At 49.3% G+C, this 27,633-nt stretch overlaps 2 protein-coding genes and 1 non-coding gene across 3 annotated transcripts in view; 2 read left to right on the top strand and 1 right to left on the bottom strand.

The window, feature by feature from the left end:
- Positions 1-542, top strand: part of st6galnac5a (ST6 (alpha-N-acetyl-neuraminyl-2,3-beta-galactosyl-1,3)-N-acetylgalactosaminide alpha-2,6-sialyltransferase 5a) — a 33,027-nt gene extending 32,485 nt beyond the window's left edge. The window contains exon 5 of the mRNA XM_076148347.1: positions 217-542. Coding sequence (XP_076004462.1) covers positions 217-511 — 295 coding nt within the window. The 3' untranslated portion in view covers positions 512-542. The remainder of the gene's footprint in view (positions 1-216) is intronic.
- Positions 543-2,204: 1,662 nt separating this feature from the next.
- trnay-gua (transfer RNA tyrosine (anticodon GUA)) lies at positions 2,205-2,292 on the top strand. The gene is given in 2 exon segments: positions 2,205-2,241; positions 2,257-2,292. It is a non-coding gene; the product is annotated as a tRNA-Tyr (tRNA).
- A 3,386-nt stretch (positions 2,293-5,678) lies between these two features.
- On the bottom strand, positions 5,679-27,411 carry pigk (phosphatidylinositol glycan anchor biosynthesis, class K). The gene is made up of 11 exons (XM_076148348.1): positions 27,299-27,411; positions 27,030-27,083; positions 26,826-26,917; positions 26,527-26,662; positions 25,948-26,059; positions 25,725-25,821; positions 24,486-24,603; positions 23,513-23,623; positions 22,173-22,345; positions 17,282-17,357; positions 5,679-7,771 (listed from the first exon to the last, which is right to left on the bottom strand). The coding sequence occupies exons 1-11, from the start codon at positions 27,362-27,364 to the stop codon at positions 7,655-7,657; spliced, it is 1,152 nt and encodes a 383-aa protein (XP_076004463.1). The 5' UTR covers positions 27,365-27,411; the 3' UTR covers positions 5,679-7,654.
- Positions 27,412-27,633: the final 222 nt, after the last annotated feature.

Consider the following 27,633-nt stretch of genomic DNA (forward strand, 5'->3'; position numbering starts at 1 on the left):
GGCGTTTAGAAGTGTTAAGAGTTAAATATAAATGACAGACTAATGAATGCAGGAGCGTCCGGCTCCCCGCGGCAATTTTAGAAAGGCGGTCGGTGAAGCTGAAGTGACTCATCAAAGTCTTCTGAAATGTCAAACGTGTCATCTCCCCTCTCTCTCTCTCTCTCTCTCTCTCTCTCTCTCTCTCTGTCTCTCTCTCGCTCTCTGTCTCGCCCTCAGGGAGCCTCAGCACTACTCGGTCCCGTACCACTACTACGAGCCGCACGGGCCCGACGAGTGCGCCATGTACATCTCCCACGAGCGCGGGCGGCGAGGCAGCCACCACCGCTTCATCACAGAGAAGCGCGTCTTCGCCAAGTGGGCGCGGACGTTTGACATCCACTTCTACCAGCCGGACTGGAGCCCGCCGCCCCTGCCCGCCGCCGCCGCCACCAACTGGACACTGGAGGGAGCGGCGGGAGCGGCGGCAGTGGCGACGACGGCGGCTGCGACCTCTGTGGCCCAGAAGACGTGAAAGAGGCGTAGACGTGGAAAACACAAGGGGGATTCAAACGAAGAAGGGACTGCAAGTGTGAAATGGAGAGGACAGTGCGGGCGTGTTTGGGACGGGGGGCGGGGGACAGGGGGGGGAACCCACACATACAGGAAGTAGTGAACACTGATAGACTTTGGTTCTTTCTGCAGCTCCAGTTGTTTCTGATCTGAAGGCTCAGGTCTTGTAAAGTGAAGGAAACATGGATACACACTTCATTCTCTGTGCATGCAGTTTGTTTTTCTTACTCCCACCTGCTGTTTGTTTGTGTATGTGTGTGGGAGTGTGTGTGTGTGTGTGCTTTATGTTTACCTGATGGATCACGCTGCATACAAAGGCGGGCCGGGACGCTGAGGAGCAGAGTAAAGGCTTGACTGAATGAGTTCTGCAGTTATTACAGCTTGATTTGAGTGTTTTCATTCTTTCATTCTGTTGACTGAGCTTCATTCTGCTGAGTCATTACTCTGCAGAGTCATACTTTACATTCAAAATGGCTTCAGATAAAAACAGTGTATTTTCATTTTATTTCTCAAACATTGGCAGCAGAGGCTCGGAGGAGAGAGGATCCTGTCTCCATGTAAACTTCATCACGTCACATCTTCAGCTTCAGGTCGGGGGTCTGGGTCTTTGATTTCCATCGCTGGTGCATTCATGTTATTAAGCAGTGTGTTCAGCTGGGAGGAGACCACAGTGCGGAGATCAGAGATGAGATCTGTCTGGCCTGGGAACGTCTTGGGAAGCCCCGGGAAGAGAGGGAGGATGTGGTTAGGGAGGAGGAGGAGGAGGAGGAGGAGGAGGAGGAGGGACACCTGGCTGCTTCACTTTACGTCTCATTCAAAACAACAACAAGCCAAAGCGTTTGGTGTCCCTCTGTCCCTGATGAGTCCTGTAGAGACAAGACCACACCCAGTACGTGTACATGCACTCAGTACTCCACTGTGACTGAATACTATTCAGATTCAGCCATGTGTAAGTTGATCAGTACCTGTTTCACACATAATGTTTGTAACAAACCCGATGAGTTCCGTCATCGCAGTGCAAATGAAGTTTCTAAGTGCATGTAGACGTTCTGGCTGCTGTGTGGATCGTACAGGGATCTAACAATAGAAGTGGTGTAGTGTGTGTGTGTGTGTGTGTGTCTGTGTGTACGAGGCTTCATTAGTAACTAATAACTGCAGGCTTCATGATGGTGTTGGATTTTGGAAGTGGATTTTGAATAAAGTGCTTAAACTGCTGGAATGAAATTGTAGTTGCATTATTTTCATAATACATCTCTGTCTGGTTGAGCTCTTTCGATAAAGAAATGAAATGGTTGTGGAGTGTATCATCACAGCAGTGTGTCTGCCAGTGTGTGTGTGATGTCATGGTGCCATGTGATTGAACAGCCGGTGGGGAAACTTGGCAGGAGGTTGCCGTGCCGATGAGCGCTGGCAGGAAGACAAAAAATATGGGCCAAGATACGGGCCGATCAATCAATGTCATATTTATTAGGTTTTATGAAAAAGTGACCGAAATTAAAATTTTCTCCAAACTCACACCAGTGGATCCTCGCACCTTCCAGATGCTGTGTGTGACATTCTAACACTCCAGCTGTTTCCTTGGCCAAGATAAGGTTGTTTAAAAAAAATGACCCATTTGCTCCATCTTACACTGATATGTGTCGAGCACCTTTAACCCTTCGATAGCTCAGTTGGCAGAGCGGAGGACTGTAGTGGCATAAACCAGGCATCCTTAGGTCGCTGGTTCAACTCCGGCTCGAAGGACAACATGTTTTACAACAATTTCCACAGGGACAAATAAAATTCAGACTCATCCTTCACAAAGCTGAAAAATGTGGTCCATTGTTACACTGACATTTCGGAGAATTTCACCAAAATTAAATTTATCTCCAAACTCCACACCAATGGATCTTATGGCCTTCCAATGTTAACTGTACAAGTATTAGCTGTACAAGATAAGCTAAACAGGTTTGCTCATGGGTTCGCTGCCTTTAATGTCATTTTGCACATTAGGGAGCGATGCTGAAAATGAAGTGTACAGATGTGATGGAGGACAGCGACTCAGTGCCTCAGCAGGGCCTCAACGTCTGTGACTTCCTGTCTTGTTTTCGTACGTGACGCCTGTGTCATATTGAAATAGTAATGAGACTCCGTCAGGCTACGAGGCCTTTCTCATTACTCGCAGGGCTAAAAATAAACCTGTGACCGCGGCCGCAGCCCGACGAGTGTCAGGAGCATTCTTTCCATTTGCCGATCGCTCTGCAGATCAGGCGCATAGATCAAGGGGCCGCTACACGGTAATGAAGGGAAGTGAAATATTCAACGAGGGGGGAAAGCCAAGATCATGAAGACATCAATCATGAACCGGTTGAGCCTTTGCCGGATCAATAAAAAGTATTGCCTGCGCATTAAAGATTAATGATCACTCGTTATAGATCATAATATCAAATACTATGAGCCGGGTCAGGCCAACCGCTCAATGCTGCAGTTTAATCCTGTTCATAAAAAAGTCACATTATAAGGAACTAACATCACCAAACTCATTACACATCACATCAGAACACAAATCAGTGTGAGACACGGCTAAATGTTACAATCCAAGAGTGGCAGATGGAATCTTTTTTTACCAAATTACCATTTGGCTCCATCATTCCTGATTGAAGGGAATCGTTACAGGTATTGTTACAGGTGTTGTTGTGTTTCTTCCACAATGGTTTTAACGCAAAACAGATTCACAGTTTTACTGGATTTTGGTGAGGAGCAGGCGGACGCTTCCAACAGAACAATCCAAAATGAAACAACTAAGTACAGAATTCTCCTTTTTTTTTAACTGATCCAGAACACCTCTAGCCCCACCCCTAACCCTAACGCTATATAATAAGAATATACATTATTTTATTTTGTTTGGCTTATTTGGGTTTTATTTCCTCTTTTTTTTTTTCTTTCTTTATTTTTAACTCCACAAGCCAGAGCGGCTGAAACACTCTTTGTTCCTCCTCTAGGCCTTTGGAGACATGTCTTCAATCCCCACCTCCAATAAGACGGTTTAGCTGTTTTTATTTGATTTTTCTGCCTTTATTTTTCACTCCATAAACCAAACCAATAGACACACACAGTTTTTCACAGAATTGTGAAAATCACAGTTATTGCTCAGTTTTGTCTCATTTTATTGTTTTTCTTTACGTTACAGTTAGGGTTCGGGGGCTTTAACCCTTTTTATGGAGGCTGTCAAAGTGAACGTGCTGATGGCCCGGTGGAGGTTACAGGACAAGAATGTAGGACACAGCTTCCATTCCCAGATGGGACCTAGAAATAAAATTTAAAGAGTCCATTTATTGTTTAGGGTTTTGTCTCTTTTTATGGAGACGGTAGAAAGAAAGGTGGAACTAGAAAATGAGATAAAAGAGGCCTCTTTCTTAGGGGAAGACATGGGCTGTCCACAAAATGTCAAATTTGATTTTTGAAAGCAGCGTCATCGCTCCATCCTCAGGTTGGAAGTTGAGAGGACACATCAGCTTTATGTGGAGCAGATCCTGATGCAATCCAATCACAATTCTCTCAAACTCCCACAGGGGGCAGCAGCAGCATTTCTCCAATCGATGCCAAACACCACTTAACGTCTGACACACACTGCTGGTTGATTTAATAGAAGCGTCGCTCAGCTCTGCTTTATAGAGTGAAAGCGCTTCAAATAAAAAGGAAAGCTTCTCGAATTCACCGCCGGCTTTTCTGCCCGACAATCACAGCGCAGTTTCTCTGTGTTATTATGTCGCTCTCGTGCTAAAAGTGAAAAAAAAAAAAAAACCACACAAAGTGAAACAGCCTCATTTAAATGTGAACACAAGTGAGCGTGCAATTTGTGCCTCAGCTATTGTTGCGGCCTGAATGAAAATCCGTCACTGCTAAAATTACTGTTATCATTAAGAATGATTGACATTGCAGAGGCTTACTGACGAGGGTGGGAGAGAAATAGTTACCATGGAAATAGTAAAACCTCTGACACACACACACACTATATATATATATATATATATACACTCTCCAAACAGTGTGTGCTTGTTCTTTGTGTACGTGTGTGTAACATTAGGGGGCTGATGTCTGCGTGTCTCCGTGTGAACACAGACACGAGCCGCGCTTTGACACATTCAGAGCGGATTCCTCCCCGAGACCTGGCTGTCCCTTTGAAGGCAGCTGCTTTAATACGGGCCTGTCGCTGGGTCCTCAGGTGTGGTGGAGGAAGACTGGCGATGATCTTTAGGAGCGCGGCGGGAACCATGGCGACGCAGGAGGAGGTGGCTGGCGAGGGCCTGTGTGTGCTTTCACATCCAATCCGATGAAGTGGGAAGGAGAGGGAGATGAGGTCGAGTTTTGAATCCATCTGAGATAGGGCGGCTTTAATCTTTGCGTGCTGCAGACGGCTACAACGTGAGCGAGGAGAGTATATACAGCCCCAGCAGCGTCTCTGAAGTATCAGACAGGAGTGGAGGAGACAGGCAGCAGCAGGCTGTGTTGCTTGAAACGTCTCCAGCAGGGAAAACAAGAGAACAGGTGTGCGAGTCAGCTCGAGCAGCGAGCTTCAAAATAAAGCTCCCGCCATCCGGATTGGCTCTCAAAATGTACAGCAGAAGTTTTTACAGAAGCTCAATCTACTTCCAAAGAGAATAAACACTCAGATCGATTACTTCCATGCTTAATCCTCTTTAATTTGGCTGATTATAACAGGAAATAGAGCAGGTTTGGGCCTCAGTGAAAGGAGAGCAGGAGAGGAAAGATTACAGGAAATAAGAAAAGGGGGAAGAAATAAGTGTTGAATAAATAAGTAATGTGAAGGAGGCGGCACAGCGGCTGACGCAGCTGCTGCTGCTTCCACACACACATACACACACACACACACACACACACACACACACACACACACACACGCTCTCATTTCTGGTTTGATCCGTCTTCCACTTAAAGCAGCTCATAAACCTCCACAGGTTCTGACCATCAATCACTGCAGCAACAAGGAGGCCCAGGAGGAAGTTTAACGATGATCTGATCTCGTTTCTTTAGGTCAAATTAGAGTCAAATTTATTGCTAGAAGGGAAATGAAATATCTACAGGTTTTACTTTCTTCATAAATAATAAACCAGACCAGTTTTGAGATGTTAGTCACTTTATTGTTGTTTGTTTTCTTTAATCTCACTCTCATCCACAGTAAATTACATAAAGGAGTGTCTGCCCTTGAGTGAAAACACAGACGGCTTCCTTCTGCTAAACTCCTCCACACTTTGCTGTCATGTTTGTCCTCCTCGCCGCATCAGTAAACCACGCACGACGCCGCTTTGAGTTGTCACCGGTTGTTCACAGGCTCGGGGCGAGAAAACAATTAGCAGCCTCGTTTTCAGACGCCGAGTCCGGCAATGAGCTGGAAAAGACAATCAGGATTTAAGCACCTGACTCTTTAATTCCATTTCCTTGTAATATTATTACTTAATTCCCCCATTGTCGCGTCTGAAGGTCACAGCGGCGTCTCCTGTTGTTGTGGCAGGATTTCTACATTTTGCACTCGCAGGCAGACGTGATAATAGAGAATATTTGTCTCTGCTGCTACTCGGATGTCGTGCCAGGAGAGGGAAGAGGAGGGGAAAAGGAGGGAAAAATGAGGGAAAATGGAGGTAAAAGGGGGGGGGGGAAGGAGGGAAAAGGAGGCAAAGAGAGGAAAGAGGAAGGAAAAGGAGGGAAAGGGGGAAAAGGAGGCAAAAAGAGCAAAGAGGAAGGAAAAGGAGAGAAAGGGGGGAAAAGGAGGAAAAAAGGGGGGAAAAGGAGGGAAAAGGGGGGAAAGGGGGGAAAGGGGGGGGGGAGGAGGGAAAAGGAGGCAAAAAGAGGAAAGAGGAAGGAAAAGGAGGGAAAAGGGGGGAAAAGGAGGGAAAGGGGGGGAAGGAGGGAAAAGGGAGGGAAAAGGAGGCAAAAACAGGAAATAAGAAAGAAAAGGAGGGGAAAAGGAGGGAAAGGAGGGAAAACACAGCGTCGGCAGAGGCGTCGTAGTTGAGATTCATTTGGGACGAAGGGCGGCTCACTAGGTTATCACTCACTTATCACCGCCCCAGCGCCAGACGCAGAATGGCCGGGGAAATAGCTGTCCATCACCCGGAATACAATCAGGCCCAGAACACGGCCGGGGAGCTAATGGATGTTTCCACAGGGAGGGCAATTTGGCGAATGGGAAAGTGGATGGGCCCCATCGCCACAGACGGGATTACGTGCGATTGTTATCCCTTACAAGCATTCTGAGACGGTCAAGGGCTGTAATGTATATGGACAGGGGAGACATTAAACAGTAATCTCTCCACAGCCCACTCACAGCCAATCAGCAACCCCTCTTCACACGTTTCCCTTTCCCGGCGTTCCGAGTGGTGCTTAAACGGGAAAGGGTTAGCGGGTTGGAATATGCAGAGCGGCAGTGCCCTCCAAATAAATTAAATTCTTATCTGCCGATGCGATCCGGTGCATTTTCAGACAAATCAAGGCTTTTGCGACGTGGAGGGAAAAGAGAATCTGACAGGAGAACGTAAACAGAACCTGGGCGGAATGAGAAGAGGAAGTGAAGATGGGGATCGGGGCGACGACGGGAGGAGTCGGGACGTTAAAATGTCTCCTGTGACATAAACACACAAATGTTTACGACGCTTCACCGGAGAGGAATCAGTTCCAAAGTGGGGAAACAAAAGGCAGCGCGGCTTCTTATCGCATCCGGGCGATCAGCGGGAACGTCGTGCCTCCTCCTCCTCCTCCTCGCCTGATTCAAATTAAAACAAAAACAAGTTTGTGACGGCCGCAAGTGAGGCCCAGACGTGATCGCTCCCACGTTCACGCCGCCGCCTCCTCCCGCGTCACGCCTCAGACGTCCGGAGGCGTGAAGGACGAAGCCTCAGTAGCCGGGGAAATCAAAAGGAAAGACAGAAAAGTAAACAAACTTTCCAGTGTAGTGTTGTGTTTTAAATACATTCTAATTAACTCATTAAAGCTGGGGCTGCTGACGTCTCCCCCTGACTGAGCCTGAGTGTTGTGTCCAAACAGTCAGTGGTGAAATTCTCTGCAGCCCATGTTTTTCTCCCGTCACGCGTTTTCCACCCGCCGCTCCTCAGAGGACGTGCTTCAGGTGTTTGATACCGTACGTCTTGAAGAAAATCATGAGGATGAGCGTCCACAGGCCCAGGATGAAGCCGTCAGGGGGGTGCCAGTTCTTCTGCTTGGGTTTCTGATGGAGAGAGAGAGAGAGGGAGAGAGAGGGAGAGAGAGAGAGAGAGAGGGAGAGAGAGACAGAGAGAGAGACAGACAGAGAGTAGTTAGTCACAGTCTGTGTACATTTTCTCCCGTTGAGGCCACGCTTGATTGTTCTGTCATTCACATGGACAGGCAGGCACAGAACCACAGACACACACACAGACACACACACACTCGTCAGTGGGTGGTGGAGCTCATCAGCACACCTCCCATGTCTTGTGTTTGTCCCGTTGGCTGCCACATCATCACTTTGTGTACGATTATACTTTTAAATCTGTCCTGTATTACACACACACACACACACACACACACACACACACACACGTCTCACAGGGAGCACATTTATATGCTAATGTGCGGGCAATATTCGGCAGAGAGAGAGAGAGAGAGAGAGAGAGAGAGAGAGAGAGAGAGAGAGAGAGAGAGAGAGAGAGAGAGAGAGAGAGAGAGAGATGAGATTTAACCTCTAAAAAAAATAAATAAATAAATAAGAATCTCCCTCAGATAGGCGGGGAGGAGAGGAGGCCCTCCAGAGATCCTTGTTATCCTCCCTATACAAGCTGCCATTATCCATTTAGGACGCCACAAGTCTGAGGAAGGCGGCAGCAAAGAGGATGAACACGCCGGCGAGACGCGCAAGTCCGCCTGAGCACACACACGAGAGAGAGAGAGCGAGAGAGAGAGAGCGGGAGAGAGAGAGAGTAAAGCTGCATAAATACTTTAGAGATCCGTCTCCCTCTGTCCACAGCGCCAAATATACATCGACTAGCTCTGAATTACATCCACGGCTACACACACTACACACACTACACACACTCACTCAGTTTGCAGGGTGAGAGAGAGAGAGATACAGAGACAGAGAGAGAGACAGAGCGAGACAGAGACAGAGAGAGAGAGGGACAGAGACAGAGACAGAGAGAGAGGCTGAGAGAGGGTGATGCAGAGAGAGTGAGAGAGTGAGGCAGAGAGAGTGAGAGAGTGAGGCAGAGAGAGTGAGAGAGTGATGCAGAGAGAGTGAGAGAGTGAGGCAGAGAGAGTGAGGCAGAGGCAGAGTGATGCAGGGAGAGTGATGGAGTAAGGCAGAGAGAGTGAGAGAGTGAGGCAGGGAGAGAGAGAGAGAGTGGGGCAGGGAGAAAGGCAGAGAGAGAGAGAGAGAGAGAGTGAGGCAGAGAGAAAGGCAGAGTGAGGCAGAGACAGTGAGAGAGTGAGGGAGTGAGGCAGAGAGAGAGAGTGAGGCAGAGATAGAGAGAGAGAGAGTGAGTGAGTGAGTGAGGCAGAGAGAAAGGCAGAGAGTGAGGCAGAGATAGTGAGAGAGTGAGGGAGTGAGGCAGAGAGAGTGAGGCAGAGATAGAGAGAGAGAGAGTGAGTGAGTGAGTGAGGCAGAGAGAAAGGCAGAGAGTGAGGCAGAGATAGTGAGAGAGTGAGGGAGTGAGGCAGAGAGAGAGAGTGAGGCAGAGAGAGAGAGTGAGGCAGAGAGAGAGAGAGCCACATGAAGGCTCCACCTCTTCTTCAGTGATCAGATGTGTGTGTTCTCATCACAGCGCCCCCATCAGGCTGTAATCTGACCGCCCGCCCTCCAAAAAAGTTTCCCTCCTGATGGTCTCTGAACTTCGGTCTCATCCTCCTGAAACCTCACCTTCACTTCACCTGGAGGTGATTAAAGGACTGAATCAGTCATTAATTCATTAGCCCTCATTAATTAGCCGGCTACTTAACAATCCCACACAGTTTGACTGTTTTCCTCTCCTCGGGGGTTAAATCTCTCCGTTATAAACTAAAGTGCTGCTCACACACATCAGGAACATCTGTCCCTCAGAGATGAGTTAGGACACACACACACACACACACACACACACGTGTTTCACTACTAACTGGAGACACACACACACACACACACACACACACACACACACAATGTCTGAGCCTTGATTGGGACCGAGCATTTCAGGACAAGATGATGTGAAACCCAGGGTCACCTTTGCGTGCGCGTGCGTGTGCGTGTGTGTGTGTGTGTGTGTGTCCGCGCGCACGCGCGCTCAGGAACCCGACCTCCGACCCCTGAAGCAGACGCGGCGAGCTGCTGCTGCATACAGACGACCTCATGGACACTTTAATGAAATCAGACCCTGAGCTCTTAACGTACACACTGTCACTCTGCGTCTCGTCCCGGTGATCCGTTTGCATCGGCACAATGAGGGCCGCCGCCGTATTCACACTTCTACAGAAGAGAGGCGAGGGCAGAGTGTGTGTCTGTGTGTGGCGCCAGATTAACTACCACAACACTTTTCTCTTTGCCCCATAATTCCTCAGTAAACGCAGCGTGTGAGCGTTCTACCTCCTACCTGCGTCTCACAATAGTCTCTCTGTGGACGTCCTTACACACGGCAGCGTCTCCCTGTACCAGGCGGCGGCGGCAGCGGCGTGTGGGAGTTTAACACATGAAGCGAGTCTTTGTGCGGGGTTTATTATTGCGGCGGGGTAATTTCACATTTCCTTATCGGCCCTGCGGAGGCCGGGCGAGCCTCCGTGAGCCGTCTGCGGTCTTTTCAGTCCAAAACTCCAGGTTACGCCAGGACAATTTCCCAAAGTAGAAAGACTGAGGACAGCAGTAAAATTGGATTACGTCCTCGCCCCCCCCGCCCAAATTTATTTAACAGCTCAATCAAGTCAAATCAATAGAGCCACGCTGGCAGAGTGGAATGCTAAAGCGGAGGCGGGGGAGGCGGGGGAGGCGTGTGTGAGCCGCAGCGTCCCTAAGCTCCGGGCTTTGGCACAGCGGCGGATTTTGCTCTTTTACAGCTTTGCTTCTATTTCTATTTTCTTTCCTAACTCGGTCAGATGAGGAAGTCAAACGGCTGCAGACGGCAAACGGAATCAGAGGAAAGAGGATCGACGAGGTAACGGGGGCCAATTATGGAGTGGGCTCCACGTGGCGAGCGGCCGACGGGAACTAAGCTGCGGGTTACGGCGTGAGAAAGCGGTCCTTGTTTCCGCCGGGAGCCGGGGCTGGAATAATTGAACGGAGGAGAAGCTCAGAGATAAGACCGCCGACGCTCAACCTGAACCTACTGTCAGATTATTAAAGCGATACGCCGGCCAACCAGACGACGGCTGTTCCTCTGCGGTTGAAGATGTGGCACGTGGATCCGCGGCTCGTCCTCTCGGCGGCTGCTGAGCGAACGCCAAAGATCAATGGCGGTGAAGCGGATCAACCCACTTATCAACCCGCCTGATTGATGAAAGAAAACACTCAATCTCCTTTCTGCTGCGTTTTGATATTCGCCATATTGTGACAAACACGCCAGCGACTCGTTTGCTTTCCTTCCACGTTGGCCAGGTGGCGCACGCCGGCTTTATCAGCGCCTCGTCTGCTCCCAACGCCCACCTACGGTTTTCCATCAGCAGCTGTTTAGAGCTGCAGAGGGGGGAAGACTGGAGCGTAAATCTTTAAAGCCGAAAACAATGAGGAGGAAAAAGAGGGGAAAGGAGGAGGAGACCGTCACCACATTCAGACCGGACGCACAAAGACGCAGACGCAGATCCGCTGCAGCTCAAACCCCAGAGCCCGCCTGGTGGCCTCTCCTCAAATTCCAATGAATTTCTCCCCGCTTGCTTGAGTCGTCACCCCCGCGTGTTTTCCGGTCAAATAGACGGAGTTAGAGTTAGGAGTTAGAGCCGAGGAGACACGGAGGAGCGCCATCACTCCAATCCTTAATCGGGGTAAGACGCAGACCTGTGAGTCGGTGCGGCGAGGGAACAGCTGCTCGCCTCCGATACTCAAACAGGTACGCCGCAGCGGCACGGCGGGGAGGAGGAGACGACCAACCGGCGAGAATGTCATCTGCATCTGTTACCGCCTCTCTACCTTTTAGCTTTACTTTGTAGAGACAGACTTCAGTGGGGTTTGCGCTCCTGTTGGGGGTCACGGCTCACAGCTTGAGCACCGCAGTGTCTGGCAGCGGGACGAGGACAGAACTCTGAAGGTTAAAGAGGCAGACGAAGAAGCAGGAAGTCCTCCGGGAAGCTCATAAGAGAGGAGCGGCTGGGCGAGGAGATCACGGGTGGCTGACCTCCATGTAAAATGGAAAGTAGAGGTGTGTGCGAGTGTGTGTGTGTGTGTGTGTGTGTGTGTGTGTGTGTGTGTGTGTGTGTGTGTGTGTGTGTGTGTGTGAGCCATCCCCTCGGGGGTTAAGGAGGAACAGGGGGAGATGGATGGACTGTGACGGGAAGCCACGTCAGCAGAGTGAACAGAGGAAGGAGCATATGTTGAGAGAGGAGAGAGGAGAGAGAGAGGAGAGAGGAGAGACGGAGGCAGAGAGAAGGATACAACAAAGGAGAGAAGCACCCGGGTGAAAATGTGAAACGCATCATCAAATTCTTTACGAGGAGTCTGAGGTCAGATAGTGGATTGTTGGGGCGAGCAGATTATTCTACAGTCTGCAAAATATTCCTTTAAAAACCTCTAATAACCACGTCGCCCCTGAACGTCACATCTAAATGCACGACTCGGCCTGAACCTGTGAAGATGAAGATGATTGCTCCAGACGGCCGGGAATAATGAGGGAGATTTGTCATTGAAGCCGTTTCTCCAAGAAGGTCATCGAACGTAGAAACAGCAGCAGCGCCTGAATTCTCACATCTGACCGGCTGAGCAAACGCACAGCAACGGGCGCTCCGCCGCTTCAAAGGTCTTTATTACTTTGAGAGGGAAATCGATATTTTTTCCACAATAACGGCAGCCTAGGAAACCATGAGTGCGACTCAGAGAATAGGAGGTGAGGAGAGAGAGAAAGAGAGAGAGAGAGAGAGAGATGAAGAAATGGGAGAAACTAGTGAAGAGGAGGCAGAAGTCGATGTTTGCCTTCTCCGACGCTCCTCTTCACGTCCCGTTGCCAAGGACGATACTCGCTGCACCTTTGCCTCCATTACACGCACGCTTTGTCTTTCCTATTCAATTCGCCGGTGGAATCAATTAACGGCTACCCACCTGATTGATCGGAGATAATTAACATGGCCGCGCCGGACGCTAATGGTCATTGAGGGAAGTCTGGAATCGCCCCGCCGAACACAAGAGCGCTCCAAGGTCACAACTGCAGGGATTTATGCCGGACTCAGGCGGGAGGCGCGGCCGTGGCCATTATGCAGCGCGACCGTTCGGCCTCGACATTTGCGAGGCCTCTCGGCGAGCGCTGGAACGGCGAGAGCGACGGATACTTCGCTTGTTCTTCCCGCAAGTGGCTAGATTGTTTGTCATTGCCGATCGTTAAGAGAAGGAGGAAGCTCATTCTAATGAACGCTGCCTGACGGTCGGCGGGCTTTGGCCTCCGGGAAGAGATGAGGTCATCGCAAGCAATCCTGTCTTTGCTGAGTGTGTTGTGCTTCTATGTTGATATCCTTCATTGCTCACAGGCCTGAGTTGCTCTGAATGTCACAAACATACAAGACGTGTCCTTAGAACCCACTCCACCGACCTCAACAACATTATTCTGCTCTTTACTTATTGTTTTCTGCTTTACACATCGATTACCTCATCACACATCACCACTCTCACAGCTTAGAAGCCTTCAGAGTGTGGGTTTACTTCCTGCCTGTCTGTCTGCACGGCTCCAGCACCGGCACGAACGACGGCTGCGTCTCAATCTAAATCCGCTCTTTATTTCACTTTAAATCCCACACATCTACCAGAACGCCACGAGAAAAAAGGAGTCGGCTCGTCTTTGAGGTGACAAACGGAGAAAACAAAAACGCGACGCCTCCACGCTGCCGTGACCGAACAAAAAAGGGAGCCGGACATTTTGCGAGGAACAAGCGAGGAACTAAAAATTCTAGGTCAAAGTGTGTGGGAGTGTGCAGATGCTGAGAAACAATGAGCGGCGCTGAAGGCGGCGTATTAATTAAGAAGAGCTTCATCCTCTTCACAATGCAGAGGACAAATAAATAATTACAGAGCAGATTTGATTCTTGCGTTGTGAAAGTAACGGGAGACGGTTCTTTCTCTCCGCTCGCACAGATGCAGTAATTATGGGCTGCAGATGATTCTCTTCTCTCCTCTTGATTGTTTTGTGACATCTCAGTAGTGTGTGTGTTTAATGTGTCACTGTAAACGAGGAAAAACATCTGCTGTTTATCTACACGACCGACTCGCTTTGTTTCGGCACGCCGCTCTTAAATAAAGAGGAAGTTAACGACTCGACTCTGAGGTGAAAGGAATCTGCATTTTTTCAGACACGGACAGAGTCAAAATGGAACCTAGGTCGCGATCCCGGCGCCCAAAAAGAAGGAGGATGGAGAGTGAGAAGGGAAGGAGCTCAATGACGGACTTGGAGGGAGGGAGAGGGGGAGAGAGAGGGGGAGGGGGGGGCGTACAAAGCATTAATTTTCGCTGTTTCTACTTCCAACTCTCAGGAGCCATATGGTGCCGGGCGTCAAGCTGGCAAAAGAACAAATAACAATTTGACGCCAGGGACTTGCAGGGGCGAGGAGAAAATGAAATAAGACAGAACACACCAGAGGAGAGAAAGTGACTGCTGTCGTAATTTGCAGAGCCGAAACATATTGTGATCGGGCGTCAGAAAGGAAAGAAAGAGGAGGACTCAGCCTGACGCCGCCATGAAGGCAACAGCCAGCGGTGACAGTGCATTAATCAACTCCTCACACACACCAGAGGAAGTGTGTGTGTGTGTGTGTGTGTGTGTGTGCGGTGTCATCTTTACAGTATATATATGCACCGTCAGTCAGGCCGATGACTTTTCTATTACAGCCGTCGCCCGGTCTGCTAACAAAAGGAGCGAGGGATTGGAAGAAGGACAAACAACCAGGGAGGATTTGTTTCTGCTACTCGCCCGTATCAAACATCAAAGATTATGAGATTCAATCGCAGCGAGTCGTTCAGATGAGCGCATCTGATGGACGGCGGAGACAAAAAGAGCGGCGGCACAGTGCGGCAAATACAAAGATATCTCAGGGGGAAGACACACACACACACACACACACGCACGACACGACACGACAGCTCATCACAAACTAGGAGAGCTGTCAATAAGCTGGACGGACAGGAGTGCAGATGGACCCTGGTGAGGGGCAGAGACAGATGAGCCTGTGTGTGTGTGTGTGTGTGTGTGTGTGTGTGTGTGTGTGTGTGTGTGTCTGCAGCCGGGCCCAGCTCCAGCACACAATCCAATATCTTTGGCAGGGGGTCATCGAGCTGACGTGTGTGTGTGTGTGTGTGTGTGTGTGTGTGTGTGTGTGTGTGTGTGTGTGTGTGTGTGTGTGTGTGTGTGTGTGTGTGTGTGTGTGTGTGTGTGTGCATTTATGAGAAGATGAGGGTGGGGGATAACAAAACTACCAAGATGAAGAGGGAGAAGAAGAAAAAAAAAAGGGAGGAAAAGAGGAAGATGTATCGTGGCGAGCAGCGGGCAACAGATGCCTAATGGTGTGCGTTTGTGTGTGTGTGCAAGCTTGCAGTAATGCGGCGCCTCCTTTGTGTTGCCTCCACACTTTATGTGGCCGGGCGCTGGCAGCAGCAGGCAGGAGCTGTGAACCCGTCTGTGGTTGCCAGGTCTTTTCCTCTTTTTTTTTTGGGAGGCACTCTTCAACTAATTTCCCAGAGTGCCGCTGGGCGTGGAGACCCCTCCTGTTTCCCATCACAATACTCAATAAGCGTCCGACAGGGCCGGGGGCCGGCGGTCAGACTCATTTCTCCGGGCCAACTGACTGTGACACCTCTGCTCGCACCAGAGTTGATGTCAGCCAAAACGTCGGCATCGCTGGGACCTCGGGATTTTTCTGATTTGGTTGAACCACTTACACGGCCGGGCTGGATTCTGACCTCCGCTCTGAGAAGCTGAGACAGTTTAGCGTCCCTCTGCGGGGATGAGATCAGAGACGAGACCTTAGCAAACATCAGCATCGCCCGCTCAGCAGCGCTCACATTTCCTCCAGGCGTCCGCCAGACGAATCAAAGGGAGGACGCAACTGAAATCTGAGCCCTTATCATCTCAAATGTGAACCATTATCCCCTCTAATGGATCCGACCACAGCTTGGTAATGTGACTCCAGACTCTGTGATGGAACAACCAGCATCACACAAACTTCCTCTGTATCAGAATGAAGGGCTGAGAATGCAGAGACTCTTCTTCTACATTCTCACACACACACACACACACACACACACACGCACACGCACACACACACAAAAACGTTTCTAATGACACGAGCGATTGAACAATGGCGGCGTTGTTTCTCTGTGACCTGAGATTTGAAGTTGCATGTGACAAACGGAGGACAAGAGCCTCTCTATCAGAAGGCGGAGCACATGTTCCAAATGTGCAAGGAGCAGGAATGTGCGTTCTTCTTTTGTGAAGGTCAAGCTGAGTGAAAGTCAGAACACACACACACACACACACACACACACACCGGGCGCTCCATCCCTCGCCTGGCTCCAGCCCCTGACAGACTTCAGGGCGTCCGCTTCACTGTGACCGTGAGACGCTCGCATTTCACACTTACTGCCATCGCCATGGAAACCGCACAAAGGCATCTGTTTGTGGATGTTGCACGTAAAAATTTGGTTCCGTGCCCGAATTAAGGAAGAAGCATGGACGGGGGCGTTAAATAAGAGCCGGCTGAATGAGCGTCTCTCTATGCAGCAGCATGCGCCCTCATAAATATGAAGGTGGCGCTCAAACAGACGCTACCGTTCAGAGTTGGCTCCTTCAACTGCCTGCAGTGCGGGCGGGACGGCATAAGTCAAAAGATCCGCAGGGGAAAGTTAAGCGTATTCACATTTAAGCTGCGCGGACACGCCGCAGTTACGCCTGTGTGTGTGTGTGTGTGATGAAACATACACCCGTGAATAGTTTCATGATCACAGCCGTCTGACGGCTCGCTTTAGACGCTGAATAGCCGCCGATCATTTCATGTTCCCACCAGAGAACGGACTGGAATATTCCTCTCCCTGCTGATCCATAAAGATGCAATTGCAAACCGGGGGGGGGGGGGGGGGGGGGGGGAGAGAGAGAGAGAGAGAGAGAGAGAGAGAGAGAGAGAGAGAGAGCGAGAGCGAGAGCGAGAGCGAGAGAGAGAGAGAGAGCGAGAGCGAGAGCGAGCTTGCGTAGTCTGATGCTGTCTCTTCATCTTTGTCTCCCTCCCTCCTCTGTCCCTCAATGTTCACTTCTAACACCATGTGGAGGCAATGGGCTTAATAATCAATACAGTACGAGACAACTGCACATCTTCTTCTTCTTCTCCTGAGATAAATCAAAGTCTTAAGTGTGACTGTGACTCATGAGGGCTAAGATGGAGCTGGTAATTGCGTTATGTCAGCGTGACCTCATTGTGCGACCAGGAGAGGAGCTGAGAAGTACTTGACCCACCCTGCTAAAGAGGGTTGTGTTGTGTGTGTGTGTGTGTGTGTGTGTGTGTGTGTGTGTGTGTGTGTGTGTGTGTGTGTGTGTGTGTGTGTGTGTGTGTGTGTGTCCCTTACCTGATGGATGATCTCAGACACTGGCAGTTGGTCCACATAGGAGTACGTCTCTTTCTCTAACTCTCCATACACAGGCCTGCAAATACACACACACACAGACATAACAGCCCTCTTTAGTAGTTCCCTAAAGTAAGAACACTGCACACACACATACACACGCACACACACACACACACAGTGCACAGTGGAAACATGAAGCTTTTGTTATGTGGGGCAGAGTTATTCAGCGAGGAACAAAGGAGCTGTCAGGCTCAGAGTTTGGGTTTGTGCTGATGACATGTGTGTGATTGGCACATGAGTTCAGAGTTGGATCAACGATATGCAGTGGGTGGACAAGGATGCAAATGAAGCGATTGCCATTCCTATTAAGTGTGTGTGTGATTTAAGAGTTTGTGGTCTGAGCAGCCTGAGTGCGTGTGCTTACTGAGGAGCGCATTCAACAATCACAACATCACCTTGTATCAAAGGCCACCGCACAAGGACTTACACACTTCGGTTGTAAGACGGAACGCGGCGGCTCAACGTGCAAACACAAAGACTACATCCAGAGCTGCAGGAATCTTTGGAAAGCTGAGACTGGAACACCCTTGGATCTTTGTGCGGTGAAAGTTACAAACAGACGGGGTGTGTATCGGGAGCGTTCAGCCGACAGGGTGAGTCACAGCAGCGGCTCGTACCCGGGTATTACAGGCCGGGGCTCTGTGTCTCGCTCAGGGACGCTTTGGAAAAGGAGACGTGACAGCTGACGGACACGCGGCAGCTAACGCGAGTCAAAATGATTAAAACCTTTCAGATGTGAAGTGGCGAGGCTTTAATGTTCCTCTCTTCTGAGCTCAAACACAAAGTGAACAGGTAATTAGACGGTATTTAAGGTACAATAAAGACACGCCGCTCCTTCAGATTCACTCTACCTCACTGCAAAGCTGCTCTTTAGGTAGAGGGAGGAATATTTTAAAATAGCTAGAACAGATACTTGAGATACGGGGCGAAGAAAGCGTGCCATCAGCTCGTCAAACTCCTGTAGCAATCCATTTTCACATCTGCCGTCAGCTACTATCACGCGGTCCGAGTTGTGTTTCTCCTCCTCTTATGTCTTTTTCCGTCCGGTCGTCTCTCGGTTGTACGACGCCGAGCGGCGCGGTCGGTTTATCAAAGCTCGTTTGCTGGAAACAGTCGCCTTTGATTTTCGGTGAGCGGCAACTACAGAGCGTCTGCGGCCCTGAATGAACAAACAGGACGACCTACAGCGGGCAGAGAGCGCCAACATTCCCACGATCGTTATCCATGTGTTCTGGAGAACGACGAGATAGACCTTCACCTCACGCCCACACAAACGCCTGTTGTAGGTGTAGAAGAACAAAGAGCGGAGAGAGACAGAGCCGTCACTCCAACAGAAATAAAGCTGCTCTCAGCATCGTTAGACCTTCACTCTCCTCCTCCCCCTCTTCCTCCTCCTCCCAAACATTTACAGTACCAAACCGTGCAAAGTCCTTTAGTATCAAAGCCATCACAGATTGGCGTGAGTCGAACCGAGATCACATCCAACAATTCAAACCGCTTCCCAAGTCCCTCTCAGCGTTTTGGCTCGGGGGACGTGCCAAGCGTTTGTGTGTGTGTGTGTGTGTGTCTCTCTGCAGCGCCCCCGCTCGTCTGCAGAGAGACACTCAGACGGGAGGGAAAGCGTCTGGGCCCTAAAGGTCTCGCCTGAGTGGCTGCTCAGCTGAGGGTCTGTCTCTCTGCCGCAGCTGTCTCACCTGAACTTTCTTTGATTAGCCAAAGTGGGCCATCTCCCCTGCTGAGCCCGCGTGGCTCCGCTCCAAACACTCGCCGGGCTCTTTCTCTCTCTCTCTGCACCTTTTCTCCTGTCGCCGCATATTCAACCTCCCTCCTTCCTTTCTCTCTGGCTTCTGTCGTCCTGTTCTTCCTCGCCAAGGACACTATCTTACCTGTCGTGTTTGTTTGTGTGTTAAAACCTTACCGACACATTTTAATGACACTAGGCGGCTGGTGTGACATCATCAAGCAAAGAAAGCTGTTACATTTTGGTACAGATGTTTGGCCTGATGGTGGCGCTGTAATTGCCAGTTTTACCTTTTGGCTGATTACTTTTGAACTATATGTCTTAGAATCCGCATTCCTTTTTTTCTGGATTCCTTGCGCCCATCCACCCCTCTTATCTATCCTCCATATAGGCCACACCCACTGGATTATCCAAAATTTCCCAAGTTAATTTACGGACCAAGCCGGACAAACGTTGATCTTTACTGTTTGATATTCCTCCTCACACTCTGCCTCTCCTGACCGTGTCTGTGCAGCAGGTCTGAAGATGTTCTAACAGACAGACAGACAGGCAGGCAGAGAGACAGGTCGGAGCTCTTCCTGCCACCGCAAACTTGTTGTCGAGAGCAACGCCGTCACTCCGCCGCCCCGTCCGCCCGCCCACTCTTTCAATTAGCCTGACACCGAGCCTAATTCCATCCAAACCACTTTCCACCTTAGTTTTTTTCCATTAAAAACCTCTTGGAGAGAATTTTTCAATCTGCTAAATTGATTCTAATGGATGCGACTCGGCTCTGGAACCGCCGCCGCCGCCGCCGCCGCCGCCGCCGCCGTCTCCAGCTGCCATCTTTTGGGGCAAACACACTGACAACATCTGTTCAGTTAATAGCCTGTATAATTTTACACCAAAGCGAGTATATTTGAAGTAATACATCATGAATTTCATTAAGTTTACTTTATAACCCAATGAAACATGAAATGCTCTTGTTACTTGACGGGTTTTAACTGTAACGCAATTATCCCGGGAGTTGTGCGGTCGGCGAGAAGAAGACGTGTTCAGGTCAACGCCCGCCTACAGCTGCCGGTGAATAACTACACAATCTCATTACGGTGTTGACCGTGTTGTATAATGAAGAGGAGCGAGGGGGTCCATTAAAACGTCCTCTCCCTCCGCCGAGTGTAATTCACCTAATGGAAGGGCCGGTGAGAAAAACAGCAATTGGACTTGGGTGAGAAGAGAAAAGAGGGATGAGAGTCAGAGGACAAAGCGAGCATGACAATGACTAAGAGAAGCAGCACACACACACACACACACACACACACACACACACACTCGGGCAGGCACACAAGCACACACAGGCTCACAGCTTCTCTAAATCTCCTCCTCCACTTGTCTGAGTGGCCAACTGAGCTGAGAAAAGTGGATTAAATCTGCACTATATTTAATAACAGCTTGTTCAGAGGACATTTGTGATCTTTCCTCCGCATGTACAGATGGGACACACATTTTGCAGGGTCTTACGGAACTCTATTACTTAGCTTCACCCGGGGGCTTCCACCCGGAGCTCTCGGAGGAGGTTTGTAGTCGTTGTGTGTGACTGTTTTGTGGAAGGTTTTGGCACAAGCCGTGTTCCTGGACCCCTGCGGTGCGGCCTACAAAATGACAGAGACCGCCGCTAAATCCCTCCTCCGGATCTTGTACTTTAACTCTTTGTAGCCGTCTTAATTCCTGAGAGAAGCCGCCGGTGTTTTCCTGCATGCGTAAACTCAATTAACTATCAAACAGGGATTGCTGGTTTCTTACATCAGAGCAGCAGATAAGACACGCCCGTCTCTACGACTGAATTAGAGCAACAGCCGGCTCAATAACACCGCCGGAGTCATTTATGTGAGGCACGGAGGCTCAGCAGATACCGTGCTTCTGCCCTAATCAATTATAAAGGTAATGGGGGAAGTTGAACGCAATAACTAAAACCAGCCCACGGCCAAAACAGCTAATATCAGAAGTCGGTACGGCAATTGCCTCCAATTGCTAATTAGCAGCTATCCACACTCGACGCTCCGACTACAATACCTCCCTGTGGTTCAATTACAATCCACCTTAATGGAATTAATTGAAGTTTGGAGAGTGGAATCGTGAATAAGGTTTTAATTTCCCCTCACATCTGTTTGGGGGAGGACAGCAATTTGTTTTGTATGCGGAGCGTATTGAGTCCAGATCCGGCTGGCTGCTGTCGCTCTGGTGCATTAGCTGTTCATTTCCTAAAGCCCTGCTGATTGTCCTTATTACAGGATTAGTGTGATTAGTGTGTGTGAGATTCGGCGCACATGAGTCAGCAAACAATATTTCACCGGGAACACGGAGAAAGTTCAGCTAGACGACGGGAGGGGGTTTGACGGCTCTCTACCGCCATCTAGTGCTCAGGCTCGCTCATCGCAGAAGAGTCAGTGAGGGGGCGGGGCGCTATATTGCTGTGTGACAAATGGTGTGTGTGTGTGTGTGTGTGTGTGTGTGTGTGTGAGTTTACCACCCAGCAGCGCCACATCAACACACATCTAATATGGTTCTTCTCACTATATAATGTAAAATATGTACTAAATTCAATAATCAATAACTATATAATACAAAGGGTCGCCATGGTGACGTCTACTGTGTAGTACACCATCCAAAAACAATAGACTGGACCCAACACATCATTAGTAAAGGAATCCATATTGCTAAATGAGAGCTGATAGGATCTATTGGCGTTTCTTTATGGAGGTTAGCTGTGATCAGGCTCAGAGATCAGTCAGCATTACAGCTGCTCCTCTCTCAACCTGGGCCCCGTCTCACTGCTCATGTTTTCTGGGGTGATGTAGAAAGTGGAATATAAGAACATTGATTTCACACTGTGCTCGGCAGAGAGAAGAGATCAGTCAGCATGATAACGCATTTATAAGCTCCCCAAAACACAACTGAACTAGTTTGACGAGTATTATCAGGGCCATAACAATAAAAGATACAAAAAGAAATTGGCTTTTCATATCTAAAGTATATTACAAATGATCAGTCACTCCTATAACTAATGTAAATGAAACACTGCACTGACGGAAACATGAAATTTAAGCTTACGTCTCCTCCACTTGTTGGACGGGCTCGGGCAGGTCGATGGTTTCCATGGTGATCTCAACTTTGCGGACGCTGCCGAAGAAGTCCGTGATGAGGGCGCTCCTGGGGTCGCGCAGGAAAAGGTCGGTGCGGTGGCCAGGGGTGGACACACACTGACTCTTGGGACAGACTTTGAACTGGGAGAGAAGGCAGAGGGAACACAAACAGAGGATTAGGGAACGAGGAACGCCGCTGTGCCTTTAGCTAAGCTGCACGGTTCAATGGAAACGGTGTGAACACTGCCAGAGGCTCCAGACCCACTGGGGACTCTCAGAACAAACGTGAACAAACACAGGTACTGTACACACTCCTCATGCTGGCAGGGCTTTGGGCTGAAAGCAACACAGCGTAGGACGTGACCAACACTCAGACAGCAACACACCGGTCATGTCCGTCCTGTTCCAACCACCGACGGCTTCAATGTATCCACGGAAACAAAACAAAAGTTAGACCATAAACAAAGGTGAACCTCCTCTCTATCAGGTTTCCATTAAAGAGAAAAGCCTTTGCTGCCCTGATTAAAAAACAGCTAATGGGCTCGTCTGAGGAATCCATATTATTGATCTTTAATTCCACAAACTGGAACGAGCGCAAAGAGCGCATGGTCAGAAAAACAGCAGAGAATAATGCGCCTTCATCAGAGCGCAGTGCCCGAGTTAGAGACAGAGGTGTTTGGACTGGAGCTGTGAGGGAGGATGAGGCGGGGGGGCGGGGGGGTCGAGCTGGGGCCGGTGGATCCGTCTCTGCAGGACTGCCAGGGAGATGAAAGCGGAGGCGCTGCTGAGGCTGAGCTGCTGAGGCTGAGCTTAGGCCCAGAGCAGCATGTACTCAACAGCTCCACCATCAAGTGTCAAACGCCAACAACCAAACAATATTACACATTCTGTTTCAAGCGTGGGGGTCCAGCGAGGGCAGCGTGTGACCTTCATCTGCTTGCTTTAGGATCAATAACTTTACGACAGTAGAGAGAGGAGGAGGAGGAGGAGGAGGAGACGGTGGTGGCACAGCTCAGACACACTGCTTTCCCTCTGTAGCTACATCACATCTTTCTGTTCTTTTCATAACAAATAGGTCACTGGCAACTGTTCAACTAGTTAAGTAACTGAGCAGAACAACACACACACACACACACACACACACACACACACACACACACACACACACACACACACACACACACACACACACACACACACACACACACACACACACACACACACACACACACACACACACACACACACACACACACACACACACACACACACACACACACACACACACACACACACACAGAGCCTCACCAGGTCATTCATGTTGGCTTTGCTGGCAGGGTGGATGTCTTCCAGGAACTCAAGCAGGTAGAAGGTGTAGCGGTCCATCAGGTGGACTCCTATGGCCAGATCAGGCTGGTGCTGGAGACAGGAGAGGCGACGGGGTTAAAGGGTTTCTCTCCTCTGTATGTAACGGCGTCAGCACCTAGAGGACCTGAGGTCTTGCCACAGGTCCTCCGTCTCTAATGGTGTCAAACGATAAATATGTTGACAACGTGTGTGTGTGTGTGTGTAAAGTCTGCCGCACTTCTGCCTGGGGAAGGAATGATGAAGGCAGCGAGTGAGGAGCGACACAGGTGTCACTCTGTAACGTGGGAGTGGAGAACAGACGCTTACACTCAGCTGAGAGCTTAGGGGAGTAAAGAGGGCTTAGAACTGAATCTAACAGTTACTACTAATAGATCAATCATAAACTCTGTACTGTACTGTGTTCTAATCAAGCTGGAAGAAGTTTCACAGATTACGGGTGAGGGAATGAGGGACATCTGTATGCTGCAGCAGAGAGGAAGAGGCTTTTTGCTCCTCTGAAGCCACTCATGAATGAATGAGTTTGAGGAGAATAATCACTGAGGGAGAATTCACATTGTCAAGTGAACTTTTGAATGTGCTGCATTTAAGCCTCCTCCTGTTTCTCCCCGTCGCTTCATGTCTGCTCTGTGATCAAAAATCACACATCACAGGCCTTTTTTAAGAACAGCTTAAGGCAAAATGTCCGACCATCCGAGAAGAACAAATCTAACAGGCAGATGAGTCAAAACCATCACGCTTGGAGGGGTTAACATTTGCTTTTGCTGCCTTTTCAGATGTTTGAACGTAGCTTCCGCTGAACGCCGTTTCCTGGCAGCTGAAGACGTGTTGGCGTGATTGGGATCAGGAGCTTGTAAAGCTAACGCTCAGACACCATTGGTTATCTGTGGCTTCAGTGTGAAAGCAGACGACTCACCGACAGAGAGTCCTCCCCCACCTGACTGCTCGCCAAAGCCAGGAGGTTCGGAGAGTAAAACCTTTCGTACATGGAGGCGCCCTGGCAGGTGTCGATGATGAAGAGCAGCTCGTTGTACCTGTGGAGCGCACACACACACACACACACACACACACACACACACACACACACACACACACACACACACACACACACACACACACACACACACACACACACACACACACACACACACACACACACACACACACACACACACACACACACACACACACACACGATTGTTGTCAAGTCTCCTAACCAATATTAACATGACATCATTGAGAGCTTAAGAGTACAGAACGAACATTCAAATTGTTTCAGTAAGACATGGCATCACTCACACACACACACTTTTACTCATTTTTCACTCTGCAGTTGCCATGGTGATCAAGAAAACCAACAGCTCCATTCAGTTCTCTTTTGCACACCCACACACACACACGTTCTCAGTCCCTCCCTCCCTTCCTTTCTTCCTTCCTTCCTTCCTTCCTCCCTTTCTCTCTATGAAAGGAGGCGTTCACTGTCACGCATTTGCAGATTTGTATGTCCAGCTGACTGAACTGAGGACATCTGGGGACAGTGAAAAGCACCGGCAGCAGAGTCTCTATGGTGACTGGGAGTTTGCAATGGGAGCTGGCGGTTCCAGCATGAAAGGCGATGTCACCGCGCTGTTACTCAGCAGACTGGGGCCCCGACTCTCTGATCACACGACTGAAGAGAGGAGCTGCAGCAGAAATCTATCTGGGCTGCATCAAATCACAAATGAGGCACCGTAGCAACTGGAACCCATATCATACAGGCCATTAAATACAGGGATTACAAGAGACAAGAGAGTAGTATGTTATGAAACACATCTACAGTACAGACGTGTGGTTCTTGTTAACACCATGACATCATAGTGCTGCTGTTGTTAACGGAAACAATCAATTAACGAGGTTCTTGATTCCTGCCAGTAGAGTTAGAACATCTCAGAGGAGCATCCTGGTAGATATACTACATTCAAAGACTCACACACACACACACATACACATACACACACACACACACACACACACAGCTTCACACCCTTATGCTTTCCTTGGCAGGTTGCACCAGCTAATTGGTCTTCAGGGGGAAAAGAAAGGCGAAGTGAAGTCGACTGGCACGATGTCTCTGATCTCACTTCCTGGTCCTGCAAGGTCTCATCGCTTTATTTACCTCCTTTTCTGCCACATCTGTTCAAAGGCGTCGGCCAGTTCCACGTTACTGATCTCCTCAGAGTCCTGGAACTTCAGAAATCCGTTCCCACCGTGGCCTGTGAGGAACGCCAGCACACACACATTATGTTCCTCATCACATTATAGTGTCGATGCTAAACTGCTCTCTCCATTCTAATCCTGAACTCTGATGGACACGGCCTTGTGCCTCCTGCTGTAAGTACCTGTCAGGTAGATGAGGATGTTGCTGCGGTCATCAGACAGGAGGCGTTTGGAGCGAGGAGTGCTGGGCGGCAGACGGCCCGTCAGAACACGCAGGAAGTTCTCCACTGTCACCTGAAACACAGATGGGACACAAAGTGATGTTTAGTTTGCTTGTTTTCTGTTCTCATTACATCAAACATGGCCTCTAGAGTGCTGCACTTCTTCTCCTAATCACCAGTAGAAGCAGAGTCAATAAACACAAACAGAGTGATAAAGAGCGGACGAGCCGTCACCTTTGTTTGATACAAACATAACACTTGGGCGCTTCTGGATTTAAAGATGCAAATGATATCAAGTCATTTCCTGTTCAACAAACACAGCAAACACCCGGCAATCTGTGCCCCACCTCACCCTTCACACCTGGACAACACACACATCTGAATAATGGAGTTTACTCTGTGTAGATGCTGTAGTTAACAACAATAACCCTCCGTGTGTGTGTGTGTGTGTGTGTGTGCGTGTGCGTGTGCGTGTGTATGTGTGTTTGTGTGTGTGTGTGTGTGTGTGTCCGGTACGGTAGCTAGACAACGTGCGCCGACCTCGTATCCGCGGTAGTCCACCTCCACATCGTCGCCGTACACGTTCAGCTCCATGTTCTTGTGGCTGAACACTGTGGCAGGCTTTGGGTTTCTGTGGTTACAAGCCATGTCGTCAGCCAGCATCAGGACTATGTGGCTGTGAAGAGACAAACGCAGAGGAGACTGAAGACACAGACACAGCTGGAGAGAAGACTGGAGCAGAGAGACGGGGCTGGAGCAGAGGACGTCATAAACATATACACTGTGCATTATATTATGACAGAATAAGGTTCAGATTAAAGCTCTCTTATCTCAGGTACCTGTCAGGGATGCCCAGCCTCTTGACGCTTCTGTACACAGACAGACTGTTGGTCACATGGCGGTAGTTGAACCAGAACCTGGACGTACACACCTGCACGTCAAACACACACACAACACATACAACATCCGCCATCAGTGTTTCTGCTCCGTGTCGCCATGTTAACGTCACTTAGCTTGTTGTTGTTATTGTTGTTATTACTCACCAGCACGGCCCAGTTGTTAGTGTGGCCGCTGCTGAAGAACTGGCCCGCTTTATCCTGGATAACATACGGAAAGAGGCGAATTAACTGATATAATTTAAATGTTTTAATCTCAAACTCGGTCCAGGCTCAGCATCCCCCAGCAGGTGAATGCTAGCTAGCTAAGTGACAGCAGCAGAGGCTGACAAAGCAACAGCATTGAGGACCAAATACAACGAAATTACAATTAAAACCTGACTATTCTGAGGTGTGAACCAATGATCTTAGCTCACCTCGATGTTACTGCAGTTTGCCAGTAAATACGTGGAGAAAAAGCTGAATAAAATGAGTGTTTTCATCCTGGAACACTGTTAGCCGCGACCATCCAGGAAGTGAGAAGCTGGCCTTAACTGGAGACCGCTTCCGGATCCGCACATTTCAAAATAAAAGCTTCTTCATGTGTGGTTTGGAGAGAGAAGATTTTGGAATTATGAATCATTATTCTGCTTTTAAAATGTAGAATTAACAACTACGCTTCTTAAACCTGGGTTCTAAGAGGCTGTTTTTTCACATGATTGCCACTATCCACTAACCACTATCGATAAGCGATGTTTTATAACTGATTTAA

Source organism: Genypterus blacodes, unplaced genomic scaffold, assembly GCF_046128005.1.
Source record: "Genypterus blacodes isolate CSIRO-AG114 ecotype Tasmania unplaced genomic scaffold, CSIRO-AGI_Gbla_v1 ptg000005l_1, whole genome shotgun sequence".
Lineage (NCBI taxonomy): Eukaryota > Metazoa > Chordata > Actinopteri > Ophidiiformes > Ophidiidae > Genypterus > Genypterus blacodes.